This window comes from Trachinotus anak, unplaced genomic scaffold, assembly GCF_046630095.1.
Source record: "Trachinotus anak isolate AG129_WGS33_773 ecotype Australia unplaced genomic scaffold, CSIRO_AGI_Tana_v1 ptg000028l, whole genome shotgun sequence".
NCBI classification, from domain to species: domain Eukaryota; kingdom Metazoa; phylum Chordata; class Actinopteri; order Carangiformes; family Carangidae; genus Trachinotus; species Trachinotus anak.
In genome coordinates, this window is record NW_027273879.1 from 22320174 (window position 1) to 22343834 (window position 23661).

Sequence of the window (23661 nt, forward strand, 5' to 3'; positions counted from 1 at the left end):
CAACACACAACCAACGAAGGAATGTCATTATGTGACTTCTGGACATTAACACCCAAGAATATAAGGACTTTGACATCCAGCACCCGGAAAATTCAGACTCAACTAGCAGCTGCTAGCATAGCGGCTAACATGGCGGAAGACGATACAGACACCTTGGTGGCCAAGATAAGTGAGGGGGTGTTTGCAAAGCTAAACTCCTGCTTTGACCCAAAGCTCGACCAAATACTTAAGTCAGTGAATTCAGTGGGCAAAAAAGTCAACGTTGTGGAGCAAAGGGTCGCAAACGCAGAGGGAAGAATCTCTGACCTGGAAGACACTGTCGCAGCTCCAGGCCCACATTGACCGGAGCGATGCTCTGCTGAAGGACGCCATTAACAGATTGGAGGATCAAGAAAACAGGTCAAGACATATACAGTCTATGATTCCACCAGACCGAGGATCATACATCCGTCTCCACAACTTTGTGGATAAACAGAGGATAATGCAAAAGGCACGGAACATGGACAAGATCACCGTCTCCGGGAGCCGCATCCACTTCTTCGAAGATTTTTCCCCTACGGTGGAGAAGAGAAGACGCAAGTTCACAGAGGTGGGGGTCGAGTATCGGATGCTCTACGCGTCGCACACGACAACAAGGTGCAACTTCTCAAAACAGTGGTTGAGGTACAGAGGTATGTTGAGAAGATACAAAGAGAAAAGAGATGATGGACAAATGCATTATAATCAACCAAGATGCTAACGTTTGATTATAAGGTTTGAACAATTAAAATACTAAACAAGAGAGGGAAATGGATACAATCTGGTTTATCAACTGTCGACTATAGAGCTGAGAGCGATGGTCATTTTTATTTCAGTCTTATTTTGAAACAGATAAACCAGTCACTTGTATTGTTTTCATATCACCATATGCTTTATACTACAACAATTTTATTTTGTCTAACTGAGGGTGGATAATCAATAAGTGCTTTGTGACCCCCCCCCCCCCTCCCTCTTTTTTTTTTTTTCTCTTCGTACTCTATTGGCACCCTCTTGCTGTCCCAGGGAGGTTAGGATAGCATACAATCTGGAGAGCTCTGTCTCATCCTACCAGTGATTTGCCAGGTGTTTAGAAAGGGGAAGGTCAGGTTAGTTACCAAGAAGTTTCACATGTGCCCCACAGTGATGTTAAGTTCACAGCAGGTGTGTTCAGTTTTCTTTGTTATTAATCCTGCTGTTTGTGTTGAGTGTTATTTTTCTCCACCACCAGAGAGAGATGTCTGTATGATCCAGATAGAACAAGGTCAGATAATTCATATACTTGGAGTGATACAAGAGGGACGGTACTCATCAGTGACAGAATAAGGAAAGTATAAATGTTCAGTGTATTTAAGATGCTTAAATACCCCCCCCTTCCATTTTTTTTCAATGTTTATGTGTATAAATCTTATTTATTCATGGGATTATAAAAAAAGACTTTTATCACAGACTTTTATTTTTCATATTACAGCAGCTCAATCAAAAACAAAAAATAATGTAATAACATGTAGCAGTGGCTCTGTATTGCAAATATGAAAATGACATCTGAACAACAGTTTGTACTCTGTTTCAGTGTTACCACTCTGTTCCTCTCCCTCATCTTCACCTCTCTGTTCCAGTTCCTCTTCATCATCATCTGCATCATCTTTTTTTTTGGGCTTTTTGTGCCTTTATGATAGATCAGTGGAGACTGACAGGAAAGGGGGTAGAGAGAGGGGAATGACATGCAGGAAAGAGTCAGACCAATTGGGAGTCGAACCGGTGACTGCCTGCTAAGAGCGTCTTGCGCTCACACATGGTACGTGCCCTAACCACTCGACTACCACCGACTACCGCCACTAAGGAGGAACTTGATAAGTTCTTTTCTAAAATTCTACTACCAACTCTGACAGAGGAACAGCAAAGATACTTGGGAAAACCCAGAAACTATGTTGTTAGCAAATATTTGTCTATATTTATCTTGAAAAAAGACAAAGATCCTGAAGATCCAGCGTCGTATAGGCCTATATTACTTATAAATGTGGACGCAAAAATTTTGGCTAAGGTATTGACTCTGAGGCTTGAACCACGAATACAGACCTTGGTAAAAACCTGATCAAACAGGTTTCATAAAGGGGAGGACCTCCTCTAATAACATAAGAAGACTCTTAAATATTATTCAGATGGCCAGTGACGAAAAAATGTGTGGCCTCATAGTCTCATTGGACTCTTTAAAGGCTTTTGATAGGATTGAATGGCCCTATCTTTTTTATGCTATGGAAAAATTTTACCTAGGGACAGAATACATTGATTGGGTAAAGCTGCTGTTTCGGTCACACAAAGCAACTGTAACCATCAACTCCTATTGCTCAAGTCCTTTCTCTCTGGGACGTGGGACACCACAGGGTTGCCCTCTGAGTCCCTTATTGTTTGCTCTCGCCATCGAACCCCTAGCTGAGCTAATAAGATCAACACCAGCAATTAAAGGTTTTCTGGTCTATGGTAAAACATAAAATCTCTCTGTATGCAGACGATGCACTTCTGTACTTGGTCAACATTAACACTACAATTCCGAATGTACTTGATTGTCTGCAGCAGTTTGGACACGTTTCAGGCTTTAAGGTGAATTCAACTAAAACTGATCCATGCCTGTGGGAGCCCTAGCAGGCTCTGCCCCACCTAGTGGCTTTCCTTTCCACTGGTCACCTAAGGAGATAACATATCTTGGAATTAACATTGGCCCCTCCCTTAGAAAACTGATCAAGCTTAATCTTAGCCCAATTACACTGCGCATCGGGGAAGACCTGCATAGATGGGGATCTTTACCTGTGTCTTGGTTGGGTAGGATAAACGTGCTTAAAATGAATATTTTGCCTAGGTTGTTGTACCCACTACAAATGCTGCCAAACTCAATTCCTAATAACTTCTTTAGCAATTTGGATAAATTATTTACACAGTTCATATGGCAGGGTAAAAGGGTTAGGATGAAAATAGGCAGGCTGCAGAGACACAAAGATAATGGTGGACTAGGGGCCCCAAACATATGCTTTTATTATTGGGCAGCTCAAATGAGGTACATATATGAATAGGTAAACCCAGACGTAACTAATACATGGATTGATATTGAATCCAGAAACTGTGGTATGCTGATGTTGAAGGTTTGCTCCTTTGTGAGTCATAAAAAAGCAAAACAGGAGGTTCAAAATAATTTCATTGTTTTGAATACACTGAATACATGGAACAAAATCAAGGTTCATTTCAAACTTAAAAAAACACTTTTCACTTCTGGCTCCTATATGGAGAAACCCAGATTTTTTTACCCTCATGTCAGGATGCAACATTCAAGGAATGGCAGGAAAAAGGACTAGACCAGCTTGCCAAATTGTTTACAGGAGGAATAATGGAGCCATTTGAGTGTTTGAAGAGTAAATATTCTTTGCAGCAATCCCATTTCTTTCAATTCCTACAAATTCGTCATTATATAATCAAGAACATGCAAACCTCCAGCTCATCCTTCTTGGAAAATTTACTTATTCAACTTCTGCCAAAAAGATTTATTTCTTGTATGTATGAAGCCTTTGATGCAAACTCAAACTATTCCACCGAACATATACGAAGGCAGTGGCAAATCGATTTGGAATGCCAGATAGATGAGGATACTTGGACTAGTGGTGGGCGGATCGATCCAAATATCGATAGTATCGATACCAAGTCGGTATCGGTATCGGATCGATACTAGCCTGGTGAGATCGATGCTTTACTTTAAGTTCCGCTCTTGTTTGCAATGCTGCGGTTTCGGCAAAGAGGAAACAGCCAGGTCGCCGGACTGGCCGCTCCTGTGTCAGAGCAGAGCAGGCGCACTTTGCCCCCCCCCCCTCCTCTTGTGTTTAGATGTTGCGCCGTCACGTGACTCACGTGACGTGACTTAGACGCGCAAACAAACAAACAAACAAGCAAGTTTCCGGCTCAGGTTCATCAGCACACACAGAGAAAATACAACAGAAGGCTAGCAGAGAGGAAGAGGAGGTGTGGCTGGATTTTCAAGCCCAAAACAAGACAACAGCAAAATGTGGGATTTGTAAAAAGCTAGTCAGGTATAGTGGAAACACCACCAATTTATATAAACATATAGAAAACCACCCAAAAGAAAACATGGAGCTACAAAAACGGAGAGAGGAGGAGAGAAATCCCCCACCCCCTGGCCCCGCTGCAAGACCCCCAGTCCAGAGGCAGAGGTCATTGGCAGAGGCCTTTCAGCATGGCAGAGAATATCCAGGCAGGTTATAGTGTTGAAAGTAACAAAGTGAAACTGTTATTTATTACTTTAGCCAACTCAAAAAGTATAAATTATGCTAAGACCTTGATGTAATACATTTATCCCATTGAAATGTGTTATTTAAATTAATACATTTACTGGAATTGAAACACATATACTGAAGATAACATGGCTCAGAATTTATTGAATATTATTGCCCTTTTGTGTTAACTGTCAAAGGGATACTGTATGATTACTGCATTTAAACTACACATAGATGTGCTAAAGGCTTATTTCTTTTATTATTTCACTTAGCTGATTCCCCAAGAGCAGAGGAGATCACAAAGAGCCAGGCAGAGATGATTGTGAAAGACCTGCAACCTCTTTCCATAGTGGAGGATGATGGCTTCAGGAATTTCAGTGAACATCAGTGCCAGCTGAGAGGATTTTTTCAAAAGCAGGGCAGTTATTGAGTCACAGACGAAGTGCATTAAAAGCAAAAAATGTTAATATGATAGTGTTCTTGAACAAAAACCTGTAACCAGAACCTTTGTTCTGCACAGACTAACTAAAGGCTTTGGGGGTTGTTAAGTTGTTTACATATTATTTATATTTTCACCAGTTGTTGTTTTTGTTGTTGAGAATTTTAATTAAATTTTTGTATTATAGTTTCTCAACAGTACTTGTTTGTTTTAATTTGTTTACTGGTTTGCGTGCACTTTTTATTTAAGATTTTTCTGAAAAAAATTTGATAAAGCATTTTCTATTTAATTATAAACTTTGTCCTAATTCTGTCCTGGGTTTTAACTATTTAATAATAAAAAAGGAAACATCACAAAAAACACTTAAGGTCATGAAAATTAATTGAGATTTAGCAATTCAATGACGCATCCACCTTATTTATTGAAAAGTATCGGTATCGGTATCTGCAATACTGGCCCGTATTTACTTGATATCGGATCGATACCAAAATATGCAGTATCGCACACCACTAACTTGGACAACAATCATAAAAAACACATTAACCATCCTGAGCTGTAATAATGACAGAGAGAGACAATTTAAAATATTACACAGGCTCCATTATACACCTTTGTTGAGAGGCAGGCTTGGTCTCAGTTCCTAACTGTAATAAATGTGATAGAGAAATTGGTACTTATGCACACATATTTTGGAAATTCCTACACTGGATGATTGGTACAAGGAGGTAATAAGCATAGTTCCTCTGGAAAAACTGACTTATACCCTTCATGACAACATTGGAGCTTTTACAAGGATATGGCAACCAGTCTTAGATGTTATGGACCCCTCCAGACTGAGCTTCAATGTCCCTCAACAAGTGATGTAAAATGGATGACTCTGACATAGCTTAAAATTTGGATGTCAATCTGGTGGTGTGTTTATATTTGTTTGTTTATATGTAAGCTGTATTACCTTGTTTTATTGTATATACAAAAAATATGGTTCTGCAGAAATTATATGTAAAGGATAACATGTGGACTGCTTGAACCTCAATTTAAAAAAAAAAAAAAAAGTGCTAGTTAGACATGTTTAGGCTTTTAGGGAAGAAGGTGCTCTTCTCATTTGTGGTTCCGCCAGATGAGAACAGTCTGGACTGAGACTGCCTTATGTACAGGGATGGTGATGCCAGATGACATTCCCTGGAGGAACACAGTGGCCAAGAAGGAGCATAAGGCTGAATGACTGAGTTCAAGTAGATGGTGTAGAAGACACTCTGAAGGCAGCATTAGTGACATAAATGTGATTCGGATGGCCATGGGCAACCAGTGTAGGTCGATGAGTAGCGGAGTGACATGTGACCTTTTGGGCTGATTGAAGACCAGGTGGGCTGCCATGTTCTGGACCATCTGTAAAGGTTTCACTGAGCACAGAGGAAGGACCTGCCAAAAGAGCATTGCAGTAGTCAAGGTGAGCAATAACCATGGCCTGGACTAAAAGCTGGGTGGTGTACTGAGTCAGGTAAGGCCTGATTTTCTTGATGTTCTATAGAGTAAAGCAGGATGGATGCAACAGGGTCGAAGAAGGATAATTGGTCATCAAACATGACACTGAGGTTTCTTGCAACCGTAGATGGGATAAGGGATAAAGACACTCATTGGCCGGGATGACTAGGAGTTCAGTCTTTGAGAGGTTTAGCTGGAGGTGGAGTTCCTTCATCCATGCAGATACAGTGCCTTGAAAAAGTATTCATACCACTTGAACTTTTTTACATTTTGCCACCTTACAACCACAAACTTAAATATTTTTTTTATTGAGATTTTATTTGATAAACCAACACAAAGTAGCACATAATTGTAAATTGGAACAGAAATGCTACATGGTTTTCAAAATTTTAAGCAAATAAAAATCTGAAAAATGTGGTGTGCATATGTATTCAGCCCCCCTGCGTCAATACTTTGTAGAGCCACCTTTTGCTGCAATTACAGCTGCGAGCCTTTTGGGGTATGTCTCTACCAGCTTTGCACATCTAGACACTGAAATCTTTGCCCATTCTTCTTTGCAAAATCGCTCAAGCTCAACCAGATTGGCTGGAGAGCGTCTGTGAACAGCCATTTTCAAGTCTTGCCACAGATGCTCAATGGGATTTAGGTCTGGACTTTGACTGGGCCATTCTAACACATGAATATTCTTTGATTTTAACCATTCCATTGAGGCTCTGGCTTTATGTTTAGGGTCATTGTCTTGCTGGAAGATGAATCTCCTTCCCAGTCTCAAGTCTTTTGCAGCCTCCAACAGGTTTTCTTCCAGGATTGCCCTGTATTTAGCTCCATCCATCTTCCCATCAACTCTGACCAGCTTCCCTGTCCCTGCTGAAGAAAAGCACCCCCACAGCATGATGTTGCCACCACCATGTTTCACAGTGGGGATGGTGTGTTCAGGGTGATGAGCAGTGTTAGTTTTCCGCCAAACATAGCGCTTTGCATTTAGGCCAAAAAGTTCAACTTTGGTCTTATCTGACCAAAGCACCTTCTTCCACATGTTTGTGGTGTCCCCTACATAGCTTGTGGCAAACTGCAAACGGGACTTCTTATGCCTTTCTTTCAATAATGGCTTTCTTCTTGCCACTCTTCCATGAAGGTCAGATTTGTGAAGTGCACGACTTATAAGTTGTCCTGTGGACAGATTCTCCCACCTGAGCTGTGGATTTCTGCAGCTCCTCCAAAGTGACCATGGGCCTTTTCGCTGCTTCTCGGACCACTGCTCTCCTCGCTCGCTCTGTCAGTTTAGGTGGACGACCATGTCTTGGTAGGTTTGCAGTTGTGCCATACTTTTTCCATTTTTGGATGATGGATTGAACGGTGCTCCTTGAGATGTTCAAAGCTTGGGATATTTTTTTATAACCTAACCCCACTTTAAACTTCTCCACAACTTTATCCCTGACCTGTCTGGTGAGTTCCTTGGTCTTCATGATGCTGTTGTTCACTAGTGTTCTCTAACAAACCACTGAGGCCTTCACAGAACAGGTGTATTTACACTGAGAGTAAATTACACACAGGTGGACTCTATTTACTAATTAGGTGACTTCTGAAGGCAATTGATTGCACTGGATTGTATTTACATTGTATTTGTATTCATCAGAGTACAGGGGGCTGAATACATATGCACACCACACTTTTCAGATTTATATTTGCTTAAAATTTTGAAAACCATATATCATTTTCATTCCACTTCACAATTATGTGCTACTTTGTGTTGGTTTATCACATAAAATCTCAACAAAATACATTAAAGTTTGTGACTGTAAGGTCACAAAATGTGAAAAAATTCAAGGGGTATGAATACTTTTTCAAGGCGCTGTATGTCAGAGAGACTAGCTGAGATCCATGATGAGACCATAAATAAAGCTTCACTTACAACACGGACACATCAGTCCTCAGATTCAGAAACACAAACATGTTTCTGTCCTCGCTGAAACACATACATCATCTTCCACCTGATGACCTGAAATCAGCCTGGACACAAACAGGAGTTCTGAGAAACAGAGGTATCAGCTATACAGACAGAGACAGGAGGAGGCACAGTGAGATGGTTGAGGTAAAAATCACTCAGCTGAGATGTTTCAAACATGGAAAAACACGCTTTTATTAAAGCTTAGTGTGTGTTGACAGAGACATCCTTTTAAACAAGACGCGAGTATCCACTTCACAGAGACAAGTCAGAGTCCAAGAGAAAAGCAGGAAACACAAACTTTACACAAACAGTATGAAAAGCAGAAAATAGAAGCTCTGTGCATCACTGCTACAGATCCCAGCCCTGAGTTGCTGTTCATCAGTCCACTGCTGAGAACAGCATCTGGAGAAAGGTCAAAGGTCACATAATAACAGTGTCTCAGCTCAGTCAAGTAGTATGTATTGCTTCTAATAGGAATCTCAAGAAATGACCCTTCAGTGGTTTGATAAAGTATTCTGCCCCTTCACTGTTTCCACTGTTTCAATGTAAAAAGACAGTTTGTGTCATGTAAACACACAACGACACTGACAACAGTTTTCAGACTATTTCTGTAGAATAATTTAGAAGCATAGAAATCCCTCTTTCAATACAAAAGGGTTTCAAATTAAATCTAAAAAATTTAAGTTAAGACAGGAGAAAACATGGAGAAAATGAAGGTTTGAATATTTTCCAAAGCCACCAAACAGCAGATATATTCCTGTACATTAGTGTTTCAGTCATTTGAAATCACATCACAGACTAATTCATACAAAGAATCGGACCTCAGATCAAACAATAAAGTGACAGCTGTGTGTGGTGTGGTCTCATTGGACAACACAGAGCTCAGTGCTGGACTGACTGTGGGTCTCTCCCACCCCCTCAGTGTCTCTGTGAGTCCTACTGTGCTCGTCGGACACTGCGTCACGCTCGTAGCCCGGTGGCTGCAGACTCTGCCTCAGCTCCATCAGCAGCTCTTTACCATCACTTGATGGCAGGTTCCCCAGGTAGTACTGGGGGGCAAGCTCCACGAGCCTGCAGAGAGGAACAGCACTGTGGTTAGGTGGGGGAGGTGTGGCACTTATCAGTTGTCTGTCTATCAGAAGACAGACATCATGTCTCAGGTCTGTTGTCTCCACTGCTCCATCTGCATTCATACAGGATCTTCTCTCCTCTTCACAAGGGGGGGGTCAAATGACTCCCTGAAGTAAGACTTGTCAGTGAACAGCCCCTCCCTCCTCCTCTGACCTGAAACAGGCCTGTTGGCTGCTCAGAGGAGACAGGTAACATAGCTGCTCTTCAGTATCAACAGCTTGTTGATAACGTTAATTTTGATTCTTTATCTGTGACTCTGACAGTTTGAGTCCTGAGTGGATCTGGGTGCAGCCTGTCTGCTGGACTCTTGTTCCCCTCAGTGATTCTAGAAACAATACAAGTGTAAAAAACTATAATCTTCATTTCTCTGTTCTGCTCTGTGTTTGGATCTGTCTCAGGTTTTCTCCACATTGATACATTTTCATTTAAAACAGCGTTTTATTTCTAAATCGACCTCTGTCCACACCTGAACACACACATCACATGACACCTACATGTACACTGAGCATGTGCGAGCCGGTGTAAACAGGAAGCAGATTGTCTCCTCTCAGTTGGTTAGTTCCAGTAAATCCTCTGAAGGAGGAACAGCAAAAATAGTTGTAGAGTTAAAATACAGAACTGAGTTGACAACAGCTGCTGCAAAGACAATAAGGTCAGTAACACTTTAATTCATTATACATGTTATTTCACCACTGGTAGTCCAGGCTGATAAGAGCCAATCAGGAGCCACTGTGGGCATCTACATCATCGTTTCCAAAATCAGTTCTGTCCGTCCAGACTACAACACAATCCTGGAGTTTTAGACTCAAATGGGTCTAGCAGCATTTCTGAAAGTCTCTGTTTGAGGGGCCGAAGACTCTGGAGGAGAGTGGACGGAGGAATAAAGCTGTTTCACTACAGGTACTTGCCCCCCCCCGCAATGAGCTTTTGGCTCTGCCCCTGCGTGATAGTTCTTCAATGAACTGAAAAGTAATAAGATATTCACATTGCTGCTTGCTTGAGTTATTGGCTTGTATGGATTTGTTTTTGAGCAGTTTGGCTCTTTATCAATTAACCTACCATCAAAGTTCATTATCCTGAAGAATTGAGGAAATTTAACCTGCAGCAGATCCCTGAGCAGTTCTCAGTGGCTCATCGTCTGCACCTCTAACATGTCTCAGACTGAGACTTACCTCCTGAATGACTCCTCCATCAAACACCTTAGCCCCTGGACCGAGGACAGATAGCCTAGCTTAGCATAAAGACTAGAAACAGCTTGTCTAACACTTTCCAAAATACACCTACTAACACCTGTAAATGCCATGAAACCAACAGAGTCCTGCTCCATCTATAACAGACGGGACAATGGATGTTTAGTATCTGAACTGTCTGATCATCTAAAATCAAAAAGGACCCAGAACCAGCCTCACAGCTGGACTCACATCTGGGGGTGGACCTCTGAAGCGATGCGGATGCAGTTGTCACGTGAGATGGTGAATTCATGGTAGAGGACCCAGCTGGGGGGGTTGGGGCATGGCTGACGGCACAGGTAGGAAGAGAAGGGATGCAGGTGAGCCACGTGGCGGTGGGTTAGCAGGAGGTAGTTACCTGAGCCGTCCACATCATGAGCCACCTGAGAAAGAGAAGAGGATGACAGACGGAAATGTCAAAGCTGTAAACTGTCTCGTGTGATGGAACGAGTTATGGTGTAAATGGTGGTGGTGGTTGTTTACTTTGAGGAAGAAGCCTGAGATGAGAGCGCGCTTAATATTTGTGCAGTTGTCCTGGCAACCAAAGGCAGGAGGAGAAACAGGAAGCTCTATTCGCTGCATCACCTCCAGCAGCTCCGCCCTGATCACTGTAGCCAATCGTAAGGAGGCATGATTGAGGAAGTTCGTTGTGCACCACACCTCATCCTGGTTATCTGCAGATATCACACACACAGACCATCACCACCTGACCAAGCTCAGTGCAGGGTCAGCGCTGTGATCAGCTGTAATCCCCCTGTCTGGCTAATGTAACAATGCTAATGTTAAACCACAGGTCACGTTCCTGTTCAGGCCTGAGAGCAGCTGAACTGTTCCCTCAGCAGGGATCTGTGTGTGTGTGAGGGAGGCCCAGGTGTACGTACGCTCTGTAAAGGCCTTATAGATGTTAATGAGGGTCATATGATCTCCCTCTGTGTGCATCAGAGGTCTCCAGTGAGAGACGGTAGCTTCCTCTCTGCTGGGGTCTGCCATCATGAAACAGGAAGGTGCTGACATGAGACACACATCAGGTCACATGTTAAAAACACAACATTAGATCAGGAGATTTGAAAATGCGCTGAACGTTCCACCAATAAAATACGTTTTCTCATGTCAGTGATCACATTCATCCTCTGAATTCACACCACAGAAACTGAATCATTCAGTTTTACATTGTGTTCCCAGATAAGTTGTTGACTCTAGTTTGCATGTTTGTGTGTGAGTGTGTGTGTCACCTGTGAGCATGGCGGCTATAGTGAGCAGCTCGTCTACACAGTCGTACTCGCAGGCGGCGATCAAGGCCTTAGCCAGTGACGGCTCCAGCGGCAGCTCTGACATGATGATCCCCACCTCCGACAGGTTACCGTCATCATCCAGAGCTGCCAGGTAGTCCAGGTCCTCCAAGGCCTGCATCAGAGCCTCAGGGGCTGTGGGGGGGGGGGGGGGGGCAGCATTAGTCTAGATTTTTATTACCGTCAACAAATCCCATGAAAGGACCAACCTCAGAGTATCAGGCTTTAGAGGTCAGACCTCAGGTTGACCTACCTGACTGCATATACACAAATTAATTTTAACAACAACAACAGCATCAGTGGAGACAGAACCAGGCTAGCTGTTTGCCCCTGTTTACAGTCTTTACTAAGCTAAGCTAACAGACTGTACCCTCTCATTTACTGTACAGATATGAGAGTTACCTGGTCTGTCCAGGAACTTGCACTGTCCCATGTCAGCGATGTCAAGCCTCTTCAGCAGGAGAACCAAGTGGCTGAGGTTTTCTTCCATCACCCCTGGACAGTGAGCCTCCCCCATCCCATCATCATACAGAGACTGGGGGTACAGACGCAGACACAGCCCTGCAGACCGACCAGGAGAAGACAAGTGGTGACCGCTCAGGGTCAAGGTCAGGAATACTGGAGCTGTGCAAACACACCTTTTATCAGCTGTTATTACTCTGCTTCTCAAATATCAGTGAAACTGTTCATCGGGTCAATCATACATACAGACAGGTTACTGCAAGTTATTTTTCTGTCTGTCTCTCTGCCTGCCTGCCTGTCTGTTTGTCTGTCTGTCTGTCTGTCTGTCTGTCTGCCTGTCTGTCTGTCTGTCTCTCTGCCTGTGTGTCTGTGTCTGTCTGTCTGTCTGTCTGTCTCTCTGCCTGTCTTCTTTGATTCAACCACCAGGAGACGCCAAAGTCAAACATTTCTAATGTGACACATGGAACCTGGTTTAGGAGACATCAGTGGTGTCTATCAGCTGTCAGTACAGCAGCAGTGACCTTTGACCTACCTGGGAGGTGGCTGTTTACCCTCTGAGCTCGCATGTCGGCCTGGTGTTTGCTGATCATCCTCAGGACCTGAGAGTTGGCTCTGATTTGTGGATTGTAAACCTGGACATGGAGGAAACACAGAGCTCAGAGACCTGAAGAAGACGTCTGGACTTCAGTCCTGATCAGCCCGAATGTGGACTCACAGTCTTGAGCTGCAGGCCTGTGTCTATGACGTAGCGGATGTTTGGCAGGGAGAATGAAGCCTCTGACAGCGTATCCGTGACGATAACCTTCCTCTTCATCCCCGGACCCCCGGCCCCCAGCACTGAGCCGCTGTCCACCCCCTGAGAGCTATTGTTCTCCCTCAGTGCAGAAGACTCAGGGTCAGATTCGTAGACTCGCTGGGTCTGTCCACCCAGTCCAGTGTGAAGGGGCAGGATCCTGAGAGGACCGAGCTGAGGACTCAGAGCGACACACTCCTTCTCCAGCAGAGCCACACACTCCTCTATCTCCTACAGACAGAGAAGGAGCCTGAGACAGCTGCTCACACATCAACTCTAAAACCTGCCACACTCTGGGAGGTTTATTAGGACCAGGACTGACACAGAGTTCAGGACCAGGACTAACAGTGAGTCCAGGACCAGGACTAACATAGGATCTAGGTCCAGGACTGACAGTGAGTCCAGGAGCTGGAGGTGTGGTGATGTTGACACAAAGGTCCTTATATGAGAGACACAGCTCTGTGTTTGTGTATGTTCCTGTGTGTGTGTGTGTGTGTGTGTGTGTGTGTGTGTGTGTGTGTGTGTGTGTGTGTGTGTGTGTCTCCTAGGGCCTCTCAGGTTGTTGTGTACTGGTTTCACTCTACCAGACAAAGGTAGTGAAACTCTAAAGTTCACACAGACCAGGTACCAGAGTAGTAGTCAGACGTCCATATGAATATTTAAACTGGCTGTGAAGAGATCTCCTGCTGAACTTTAACAGGTGATGGGAACAAACGCCACAGTCACACTGTCCAGGTGAGTCATGGAGGACAGAGCAAAAATAGGCAAAGGGGTGTTCATCACAGCTAGCCCAGTAGAAATGAGGCATCCAGCCAGGTACAAAAGGCAAATGGAGGAAAACCTGCTCTGTGCTCTATCCTCCATGACTCGCCTGAACAGGGCACTGCCCCGGGCCAGCGCAGCAGAAACCCCCTTGTGTCTGAGAGCCCCAATCTGAAATATTTGTCATTTTAACTTTGAAAAGAATAAACAATTAATCATTTATTAAACAGTTGCCAATTCATTTCTGTAAACTGATCAATTACTCAGGATCTCTGGGATGTCTGGTGCTGCTGTCACTGACAACCACAGATGTCAGAAACACAGTCTCATAGATAATGGGTCAAACTGCCTGATATTTTGTCTAAACACACACACACACACACACACACACACACACACACACACACACACACACACACACACACACACACACACACTAATTGGTTGGTACAAATATAACATGGCAATTTCTTTAGATACTTTGGAAGTTTTTAAAACTTGTGTCTTTCTTTTCTGCCATCCTGGAGCTATATGAAGGAAAAGACTTGTACCTGTGCACTGGCCAGAAACACCATCACATCTCCTTCCTCTCCTCTTCTGTGAAGGTCCAGCACCATGTGACAGGCAGCAGCCACAGGCTCCTTCCCTGATGAAAGCTCCCTGTACACTGTCTCCACCCTGTTCATGACCACAGTCTTCCTGTCCTCCTCCACCTCTCCCCCCTCCCCCTCCTGGTGTCTGGTAGCGGGGTCATCCAGCAGGCTGTCCAGGCAGAGGTGAAGGACAGAGGGTCCCAGGAAGGCGGAGAGGCGAGGTGCCAGCGTCGGGTGAGCGAGGAGAACCACCCGAAAGTTGTCTGGCCTCTGGCGGCAGACGTCACACAGCAGTCCCAGCAGCACATCGGTAGGCACGGTGCGCTCCTGCAGCTCGTCCAACACCACCACGCCGTACTGATGCAGCAGAGGGTCTGACATCATTTCCTCCAGCAGCAGAGTGTCACTGACAAACCTGTAGAGAGTGACAGGAAATACAATGAGGGAAGAACCAAAACCATTTATCAAATGGACTTCATAGTCTGCGTTTGCACACATTCGGTCATTTCCTGTTTGCACTGCTGTGGGAGGCTGAGATTAACTGATCAGGTAGCACAGTGCAACTTTGGCACAAAACTGGATTTGCATTAGGGCTGGGCGATATGTCGAGTTTTTAATTTATATCGATATTTTTTCATGCGCGATAGAGAATGATGTTATATCGTTTATATCGATACAGCGCTTATTATGCCATAAAGCAAGACGTAAGTTCATCACTGTCAAACTCAGCTTCTCCCGGCCTCTCTCTACGCGCATGCCATGACGCCCCACCCCTCACAACACATGCCACGACCCCTCACCTCTTCACTACCTACATGGCCCCACCCCCACCCCCCGCACACTGAGTAGACGGATGGCGGCGTAAACGAGATGGAGACGGAGAAGAGCAAAACGGACGCAGGGGACGACGAAGAACTGAAAAAAGAAGAAGAAATGGACCAACAGAAATGAAACATGTGTTTCACCTACAGTCTCTGATCTGTGTTGTTTCAGCAGCCTGACTTCACTCATCAGTGTCTGCTGCCACAGCCAGGACACCTTCATAATGTTATATTGAGAATATTTATTGTACTTTAGAGACATAAATGAGTTTTATCAAATATACAGAGGAGCTGCCTGTTTATTTTACCACTGACAGCATCTAGCACAGAAGCTCTGAAAGGCCAGTGACTTTTTTTTGTTGCCATTTTTCTATTTTTTTATATTTTGTGAACACAGGTGAATTTTTTGGTCACAATCTTTGTCTCAACATTTGTCACAAAGTGTTTGTTTTTGTATTACTCATAGGAGGCCACAGGAGGCTGAAGTGCACCACTACCCCAGTCTGAACAGGACGAAGAGCACTGATGATTTTTAGTTACTATCTCAGTGTGTCTCTGTATACCTGGCATTCAGGGTGTGCATCAGGGCGGGCAGCTCCTCTACATGGGAGAAGTTTACTAAATCACTTAATATAACAAGATAACAGGATTCATGCCCCAGTCTCTTGGGTGAGGGTCCAGTGTGTGATCCATTCTTCCATCACAGTTTGTGTGGACCTGGTCCCTCTTTATTCTGCCTCTTCACACATTAAAACACATTTCTGACTAAAAGCAGGATCAGAACATAAGTATGTAGATCATATGTACCCGGTGTGTAGAGTGTAAATTAAAAATCACCCAGAGGGAAACATGGATGTTCAGACTGGGGTAAGAATGAGTTTTACAACAAAAAAAACACTGACATGTTTCACTTCGTCTCAGGGCCTCTGTACCTTTTGGGATGATGTGTGTGAATATTTGAGGTGTTGTTAATTATTATTTTCACAGAGGTTCTCTCTCAGTCTGTTGCTGATTTTAATGGAGATGAAATTAGCCCCGCCTCCACCTGTCGATTCTGTATTCTTCAATTATAATGGATTCAGCCTCTCCTCCAGGCTGTGCCCAGCTTTTGTCTGTAGTCTCCAAAACTTTAAAAGAAAGCTGCTTATCTTTATGTTTGCACCTTGAGACATATGATGTTGTGATCTATTTCAGACATGCAAAAAAATAAAGTGACATCTGCTAAATGGCAGAATCACATGGATGTTAGCTCCTGGATGTAAACAGATTTATTTCATCAGGGATCAGTTTTCAGCAGAAACTTTTACTGAGGACAAAGGGGTGTGGCTGTGAGCTCAACAAAGATCATGTGACATTATCATACAACAGTGGTGAAACCCAGTGAGGACAAGGAGACAATTACACCTGATACAGATCAGCAGTGAAAAACACCTTTCATTTTGATTAGTGAGGTTTTCTTTCTTACACTGCTGCTTTGAATGAATCAAACAATCTCCAGGGAGATTTTCAAAGTCAGACCTTTCCAGGTGTTTTTCTCCCAAGAAGTTAGAGGAAGAAAAAAACACTCTCACCATGTTTTTGAAGTTAATCATAAATCAGAAAAGGTCTGCTGGCTGCTGTCACAGTTCCTTAAAGTGTACTCAACCAAACTGTATAAAAGTTGAAGGAAAGCTTAGCTTATCATAAAGATCAGAGGCTCATGTCAGTTTTGTTGCCCAACATCTTGAAAACTCACTAATTCACATGTTTTATTTCATGTGTAAGAATAAGAATTTGTAGTTTTACACTGAATATGTTTCTGAGTGACTTGCTGGACTCCTGTTGTCACAGTGAGGTTGCCAGGCAACCAGCAGAGACCAGAAAACCACTGCAGCAATAAAACTGTTCAAACACATCAACTGTGTCCCAGTTCAGGGTCATCTGAAGACTGACTGCATCACAGCGGAGACCAGACTGTCACATTCAAAGCCTCCTTCAGATGTGTCCAACAGGTAGATGCTTCATCCTTCAACCCAACATGTCCCAAGATTCATTGTGTGCTTGTAATGAAAGCAAACACTGATAGAGAGCCTGAGGATTACACTTTTAAATCTAAGTGCTGGGTTTCAGCTCAGTTTAACAGCTGCCTCCTTCGAAGGGCCACACCTTCATGGACCACGTCCTCCGAAGGATTTGGCTCCTGAACTGGGACACAGCTAATGTTTCCAGAAAAAACAGCTTTGTGGGGAGCCCAGCCAGCTGTTTGTGCTAAGCTAAGCAACATCGAATCCCAGCTCCTTACTACTTATAATCTTTAACCAACATTTAATATTGCCATGGACCAAATATTTATGATGAACTATCAGTATGAAAACTTCAGTGTCTGTGTTTTGAATATTTGTTGAAATTATTAAATCGGTGTGATTTCTTTTCTTTCCAGTGAATGACTGAAGGGAAGTTTTCCCTGTTGTTGGCTGTGACACCTAAAAATGACCAAAATGTTCATCATCCACTCATCCTTACCTGAGCAGGGTGTCAGGTGTACAGCTGTCATCATGAGACACCCTGTAGCCCACCTCCAGACCCAGACTGAGGTCCATTTCATCAGCCACACGGAGGGCCAGACTCACCGCCGCCACCGAGTATGGCTGAGAACAGCAGACCAGGCCCTGGGAAAACTCGTAGGACAAAGCATACTCCACACACCACTGTGGCACCTGGGGGGTAAACAGTAGGAGGAAGTGGTAATATGATAATAACATGAGTGATTACAGACACCTTCTCAGGTTTTCTGTGGCACACTTTAAAGCCAGACCTCTGTTCTACATGTTGTTGAGTTGTGTTCTCACATCATCACTAATGTTTCCGTCAGTTCATGGTCACGCTCCATTTGACTGGTCACCCGTCTGGCTGGTTTCAGTCTGGTGTCAGCTGGTTTTAATCTAGTTCCAGCTGGTTTCAGTCTAATGTCAGCTGATTTCAGTCTAGTACCAGCTGGTTTTAGTCTAGTACCAGCTGGTTTCAGTCAAGTGTCAGCTGGTTTTAGTCTAGTTCCAGCTGGTTTCAGTCTAGTGTCAGCTGATTTCAGTCTAGTACCAGCTGGTTTTAGTCTAGTACCAGCTGGTTTCAGTCTAGTGTCAGCTGGTTTTAGTCTAGTTCCAGCTGGTTTCAGTCTAGTGTCAGCTGGTTTAAGTCTAGTACCAGCTGGTTTCAGTCTAGTGTCAGATGGTTTAAGTCTAGTACCAGCTGGTTTCAGTCTAATGTCGGCTGGTTTTGGAGACTCTCTGCTAAGTAGCTCAGGTTTGTCCAAAAAGCTGCTAAATGCTTTTTTTTTTTTAAATAAAGTGTTTAAAGGTCTGAAAAGCTTTAAATCTACTGATAAAGACTCTCAGTTGTCAACGCTGCTTGTTTGTGCCAAAACATTTTTAAAGTAGAAAGGACCATTGGGAAACTCAAAAACTTGGCCGGCTGACCAATGGTGTAAGTTCACCACTCACTCAGTCACAGTCATAGGGCTGGTCCCACTGTTGCCATGCAGACAAAAGTGTGCCTTTTTAAAGAGGAACTATCTAACAGTAGAAAACAGTTAAAATTATCTTCACCTTGACTGTAAAATTAATGCTTTACTAATAATCATACAAAAATATGAAATATGCTGTAAGAAAACCCTCTGGAAGGGGCCTTTCTGCATAATCAGTACTTAGTACAAAAGTGCATTTTGCTGATGGTGTTTTTTGTATTTTTACATTAGTAACATTTTGAATAAAGGACTTTTACTTATAAAGGAATATATTTTTCATAGTTTGGTTTTTACATTTACTTAAGTTAAGAATTTCTTCCACCACTATTGGCTCTACACCTGCATTCATGTGGTGTCAGAATAATCAGAAAAATTAATTTTCCGACTGGGAAAATTCACCTGAACGCCCCCTCAAGTCGGCGCAACAACTCGGAAAATTTTGGTCCACAACTTATTATACACACAGAAACATGGTAAACAGAACAAAGTAAATATTAAGTTGATGGTGAGAAACTTTAATTAATGGTGCAAATTCAGGTCTTTCATAGTAATAGTTTTTGCTAACATTTAATTTGTACACATTAACACACTGAAGTCGGAAGAAAAACTTCTCGACTCAGGACTCAGGACCATCCGAGGAGGAAGTGAATGCAGCATCAGCTCTGTTGTGTGTATGACATGCAGCGTTTCTGTATTAGCTGTGTGTTCCTTTATGTTGCTGAAGCTCTTGTGTGTTTTATTTATTTGCAGTGTCTTTGAATGCAACATGAATGTGTCACAGTGGTGAACAGGCTCTCTCTGTTTGCTGGTGTTTACTGAGTTACACTGACTCTCTCAGCCACAGCAGAGCTGAGTGAACTGTGTCTGCAGCCGAGTTGGTCTGATTCTCAGTGACGTTTCATACAGACATTGTCAGAGTGATCTGGTTAATTTGATGCTGTATTTAAAATTCTTGTAGCTGCAGCTGTTTCTGTTAAAACACGCTGATGACTTTAAGATGTTCAGTGTGAAACAAGTCCATCTCTCTAAAGTAAGCTGTTGAACACACTGATATTTTGAACCGGAACTGGAATCATGACTAGGCCCTGTTGTAGAACAGATTTACATGTGATTTGATTTGTAGCTCTGTTAGTTCCTAGTTACCTGGGTGCTCTTTCCAGTCCCAGTGGGTGCACTGAGCAGCACCATGTTGTGACTCTCCAGGTGCTCCAGCAGATTCTGCCTGAGCCTCCATACAGGCAACCGCCGCCTCTCCTCCAGCAGGGCATAGTAGCGTGAAGAAAAGGGCAAGCCATCGTATGGGTTCACTTCCAAGTCTCCAAGCCCTTCATCCCCTTCTCCTCTTCCTCCATCTCCTTCATCATCTAAATCCCCAGAGAGGAGGGAAGACACAGACAGGGAGTCGAGGGCCATCGAGGGGCGAAGCTGGGACCCAGGGCAGGGTGAGGTGGTGGAGGGCTTCACTGGTGGTGATGACATCATCAGCAGAGGGTGGGGATTAGGAAGGAACGAGGGGCTGGTTAACAGAGAGGCCTGAGATTACCTGCAGAAAGCAGACAAAGTAATGATGTTAGACCAGAGCGCAGTGAGGAAGACTCTGGTCTGAAACCTGTCTAAACCTTTAACATCCAGCTGACAGTCCAGTCAGAGGAAGCACTGAGTCATACAGCAGCAGCTGAGAGGAGGAAAAAACACAGTTCACCAAAACACACCTCAATGTGAGGCAGAGCTCAGGGGCCACAGTACTTCCTGTCTCTACTGCTGCCGGGCCTAGGAACCTGCAACATGTTTGGTATGTAACTGTGGAATGTGTCTCCACCCAGACGCCACTGAGTGTGTCAGACAGCTGCAGCAGACTGGGTCTGATCTGAGGGGACAGTCTTCAGGCACATGGCTGCTTTGTGGGGGAAGGAGAGGCCCACGCTCTCCAGGGCTGTGTCATGGGAGTCGTGGATAACATCTGTGCTACTTACATTAGGATATTGATGTATTTCGTGGTATGGTGTATTTCCTGGACCTTCCATTGGAAAACCTTTGATTAAATGAACAGATGATCCAGTCAATTAAACACCTGAAGAACAGGTTACTAACTGATTGGCCAGAGTGACCAAATACAGTCATTAAAGAGACATTAAAGTGACACATGCACTGATACAAATTATATGTTTAATTATAATTATGTTTGGCTGAAACAAGTAGTCATTCAACAGAGAGTGATATTTGGTTAATCATTTGTCAAACAGAAACCTCACTTCCTGGTTTAGCTTCTTCTTCTTCTTCACTGAGACATTTTAAACTGAATCTTTGGTCAGACACAACATCTGGAGTCACCTTTGGTTCCAAGATGTTGTGAAGAGTATCTGTCACTATTTTTAGACTAAATCATTCGTTGAGGAAATTATTGGCAGATTAATTAATGATGTAAAAAACTGTGAGCCCCAATCGAATAGTCCCAGACCCAATCATCATCTCAGCCAACTCTTCCGTAAGCAAAGGATGAGCAGAGTTTACAAATCAAAGAGAATAACTGAAGGGTGAGATGGCAGCTACAGACAGAAGCTGAGCTGTTGGAATTCGTTAATTAATCCATCATTTGACAGACAATAATCTGAAACTATAAATCAGTTATAATTTGTTAATTGTTTAAAACATTGTTCATGTTTCACATTGTTTTTCTTTCTGATAGTAAACTGACTTTATCTGAGCTGCATTGAAGACTTCACTGAGGGCTCTGGGAAACCACTATGAGAAAATAAACAGCATATTAATCAATAATTCTAATGATTGTTAGCAGCACCCCCAGATAGTAATGAGCTCATCGTTTGTTCAAATCCTGTCAGAGTTCGGCTCAGATGAATGTTGGTGAACTGTGTCTTCATACATTCATACAAATCCTTATCTTGAAGTCACAGCAACTTTAATGACTCTGTGTTAAGTTAGGGTGTGTGAACTATGCAGCAGGATTTCTTCCAGGTCTAAGAGTCAGAGTTCCTGCTGCTGAGGAGCATGACGCTACCATCATGCATCACTGTACATGGCTCCACAGCTTCCACAAAGGTCTGAACTAAGGTCTGATCTCAGTTCATAGGACTACTTTAGTCTATGAGATGGCAAAACCAGGGAATGTTGTCTAGAGCCCAGGCTGACACATTCATACTGACCAACAGTCAGATAATTAGATCATGGTCATAGTCAAAAAAACAAACAAAAAAAACAGCAAATATTCAGATTTGAGAGGCTGGAACCAGAGACGGTTTCTGTGTAAAGGATTACAGGAATGATTAATAGATCAGATCAGATTTGTTGCTGATATTTTTCTGTCAGTTGACTGATGGGTGTTACAGATGATCCTCCTGGTGGTCCTGCAAACAATGACTCTGTTGTGTCTTATGAAGAGTATTTCTTCTCCTGCTTCACAGTGTAGAGCCCACTACCTCATTTTTTGATGAGTTTAAGTCAATCAATCAAACATTTACTTATATAGCCCTTTACAACAACCAAAAGGTGACCAAAGTGCTTTACAGTAAAAATCGAGAGAACATAATATACAATAAAATCATGAAAAGCATAAAAAGACAAAAGAAAAATGTCACAGCGCCACTAGGTATTAAAAGCAATTCTAAATAAATATTTTTTTCTGCATAGATTTAAAAAGTGCTGGGTCAGTAATAGTGCGTATGTCAGGGGGTAACTTATTCCCAAGTTTAGGAGCAGCGACAGTAAAAGCACGGTCACCCCACAGCTTATTTCTTGACCTTGGGACCTCAAGATGATGTTGACCAGATGACCGCAATGCCCTACTGTGGTTACGGAAAGTTAAAATGTCAGATAAATAAGATGAGGCAAGGCCTTTCATGGCTTTGAAAACAAACATTAAAATCTTAAAATCAATTCTAAAATTAAATGGAAGCCAATGAAGTGAATAGAGTATGGTGATGTTGTCTCCTTGATGTGTCTGGGGCGATTTATTTTTTTTCTTTTGTGACTATAATTATTAAATGAACGGGATTATCTACTATGAATAAACAATAGGCAGAGCCACGATTCCAGTTTGTGCCCAGTGACTGTAGACATAACAAAGCCTGCTGTCAATGCCAGCGGCGTCCTCATCAACTATGATAGAGACAGGAATTCAAGCGAGGCTCTTATTTTGAAAAGCACTGTTACTGCGAGAGAAATGTGAGTAAATGAGTGTGTGAACCAAAATATAAACTTCATATTAGAGCCGGGGTGAAGTGGCAGCTCCCAGTCTGACTGGTGAAGACACCTGAGCGAACCACCTGCATTTGTGTCTTATTAAAACCAAAACGTCTGCTATCTTGTCGTGTCTTGTCTCTGGGAGCCATTTAAACTCTGCTAGGAGCGACGTGTCAGCTGACAGTCCCACAGACGAACACACAACAACACCGAGACACACTGACATGAGCAGACACACGCAGCAATAACATGTCAAACACTAGGGCACTGTCTTACCTGAGAGACATGTCGGCAGACAGGTGAAAAAGCTAAACAGGAACAGTCCGCCCTCAGCCCGCCGTTGTTGTCCTCAGTCCTCTGTGGCTAAGACCCCGCCCTCACATACCGGACAACGGCGGGAAATAAAACCAGGCCAGGAGAGCAGTGAGCGACGTTCAACGTCTGTTTCCGTGACTCCGTCCCGGGCCTGCTGCTTTCCTGGCTTCTGACAGTGACGATTAAAAAAACAGGTGTTGGTTAGCTGCTCTAGCTAGCAGCCGCCATGTTTGGCTGTCTAGCTGTCAAACCTCCTGGTACGTTCAGGGCACCCCGGAAAACACACCATCTACTTTGGGATCCACGGTCACATAATATGTATTACACCTTTTAGTAACTGTTTTCTTTACTTTTATTTATTTTCATAACTCAGCCACTTGTTTATACTGTAGAAAAATACCTGTAAAAT

At 43.3% G+C, this 23661-nt stretch overlaps 1 protein-coding gene across 4 annotated transcripts; it reads right to left on the reverse strand.

Annotated features, from left to right (window-relative positions):
* Nucleotides 1-8328: 8328 nt before the first annotated feature.
* Nucleotides 8329-23516, reverse strand: LOC139611075 (ATP-dependent RNA helicase DQX1-like). Of its 4 annotated transcripts, XM_071465369.1 has the most exons (13): nucleotides 23214-23516; nucleotides 19884-20283; nucleotides 17744-17937; nucleotides 14379-14835; nucleotides 12988-13296; nucleotides 12805-12904; nucleotides 12213-12371; nucleotides 11754-11945; nucleotides 11403-11528; nucleotides 11005-11195; nucleotides 10714-10904; nucleotides 9787-9865; nucleotides 9033-9232 (listed from the first exon to the last, which is right to left on the reverse strand). In XM_071465369.1, exons 2-13 carry the CDS (start codon nucleotides 20220-20222, stop codon nucleotides 9182-9184), a joined length of 2388 nt encoding a protein of 795 aa, XP_071321470.1. In that variant the 5' UTR covers nucleotides 20223-20283; nucleotides 23214-23516; the 3' UTR covers nucleotides 9033-9181. The 4 variants fall into 4 exon arrangements, with proteins under 4 accessions (XP_071321471.1, XP_071321469.1, XP_071321472.1 ...); XM_071465370.1 differs by lacking the exon at nucleotides 9787-9865 and having other exon boundaries at nucleotides 8329-9232; nucleotides 11403-11504; XM_071465368.1 differs by lacking the exon at nucleotides 9787-9865 and having other exon boundaries at nucleotides 8329-9232; nucleotides 23214-23515.
* Nucleotides 23517-23661: the final 145 nt, after the last annotated feature.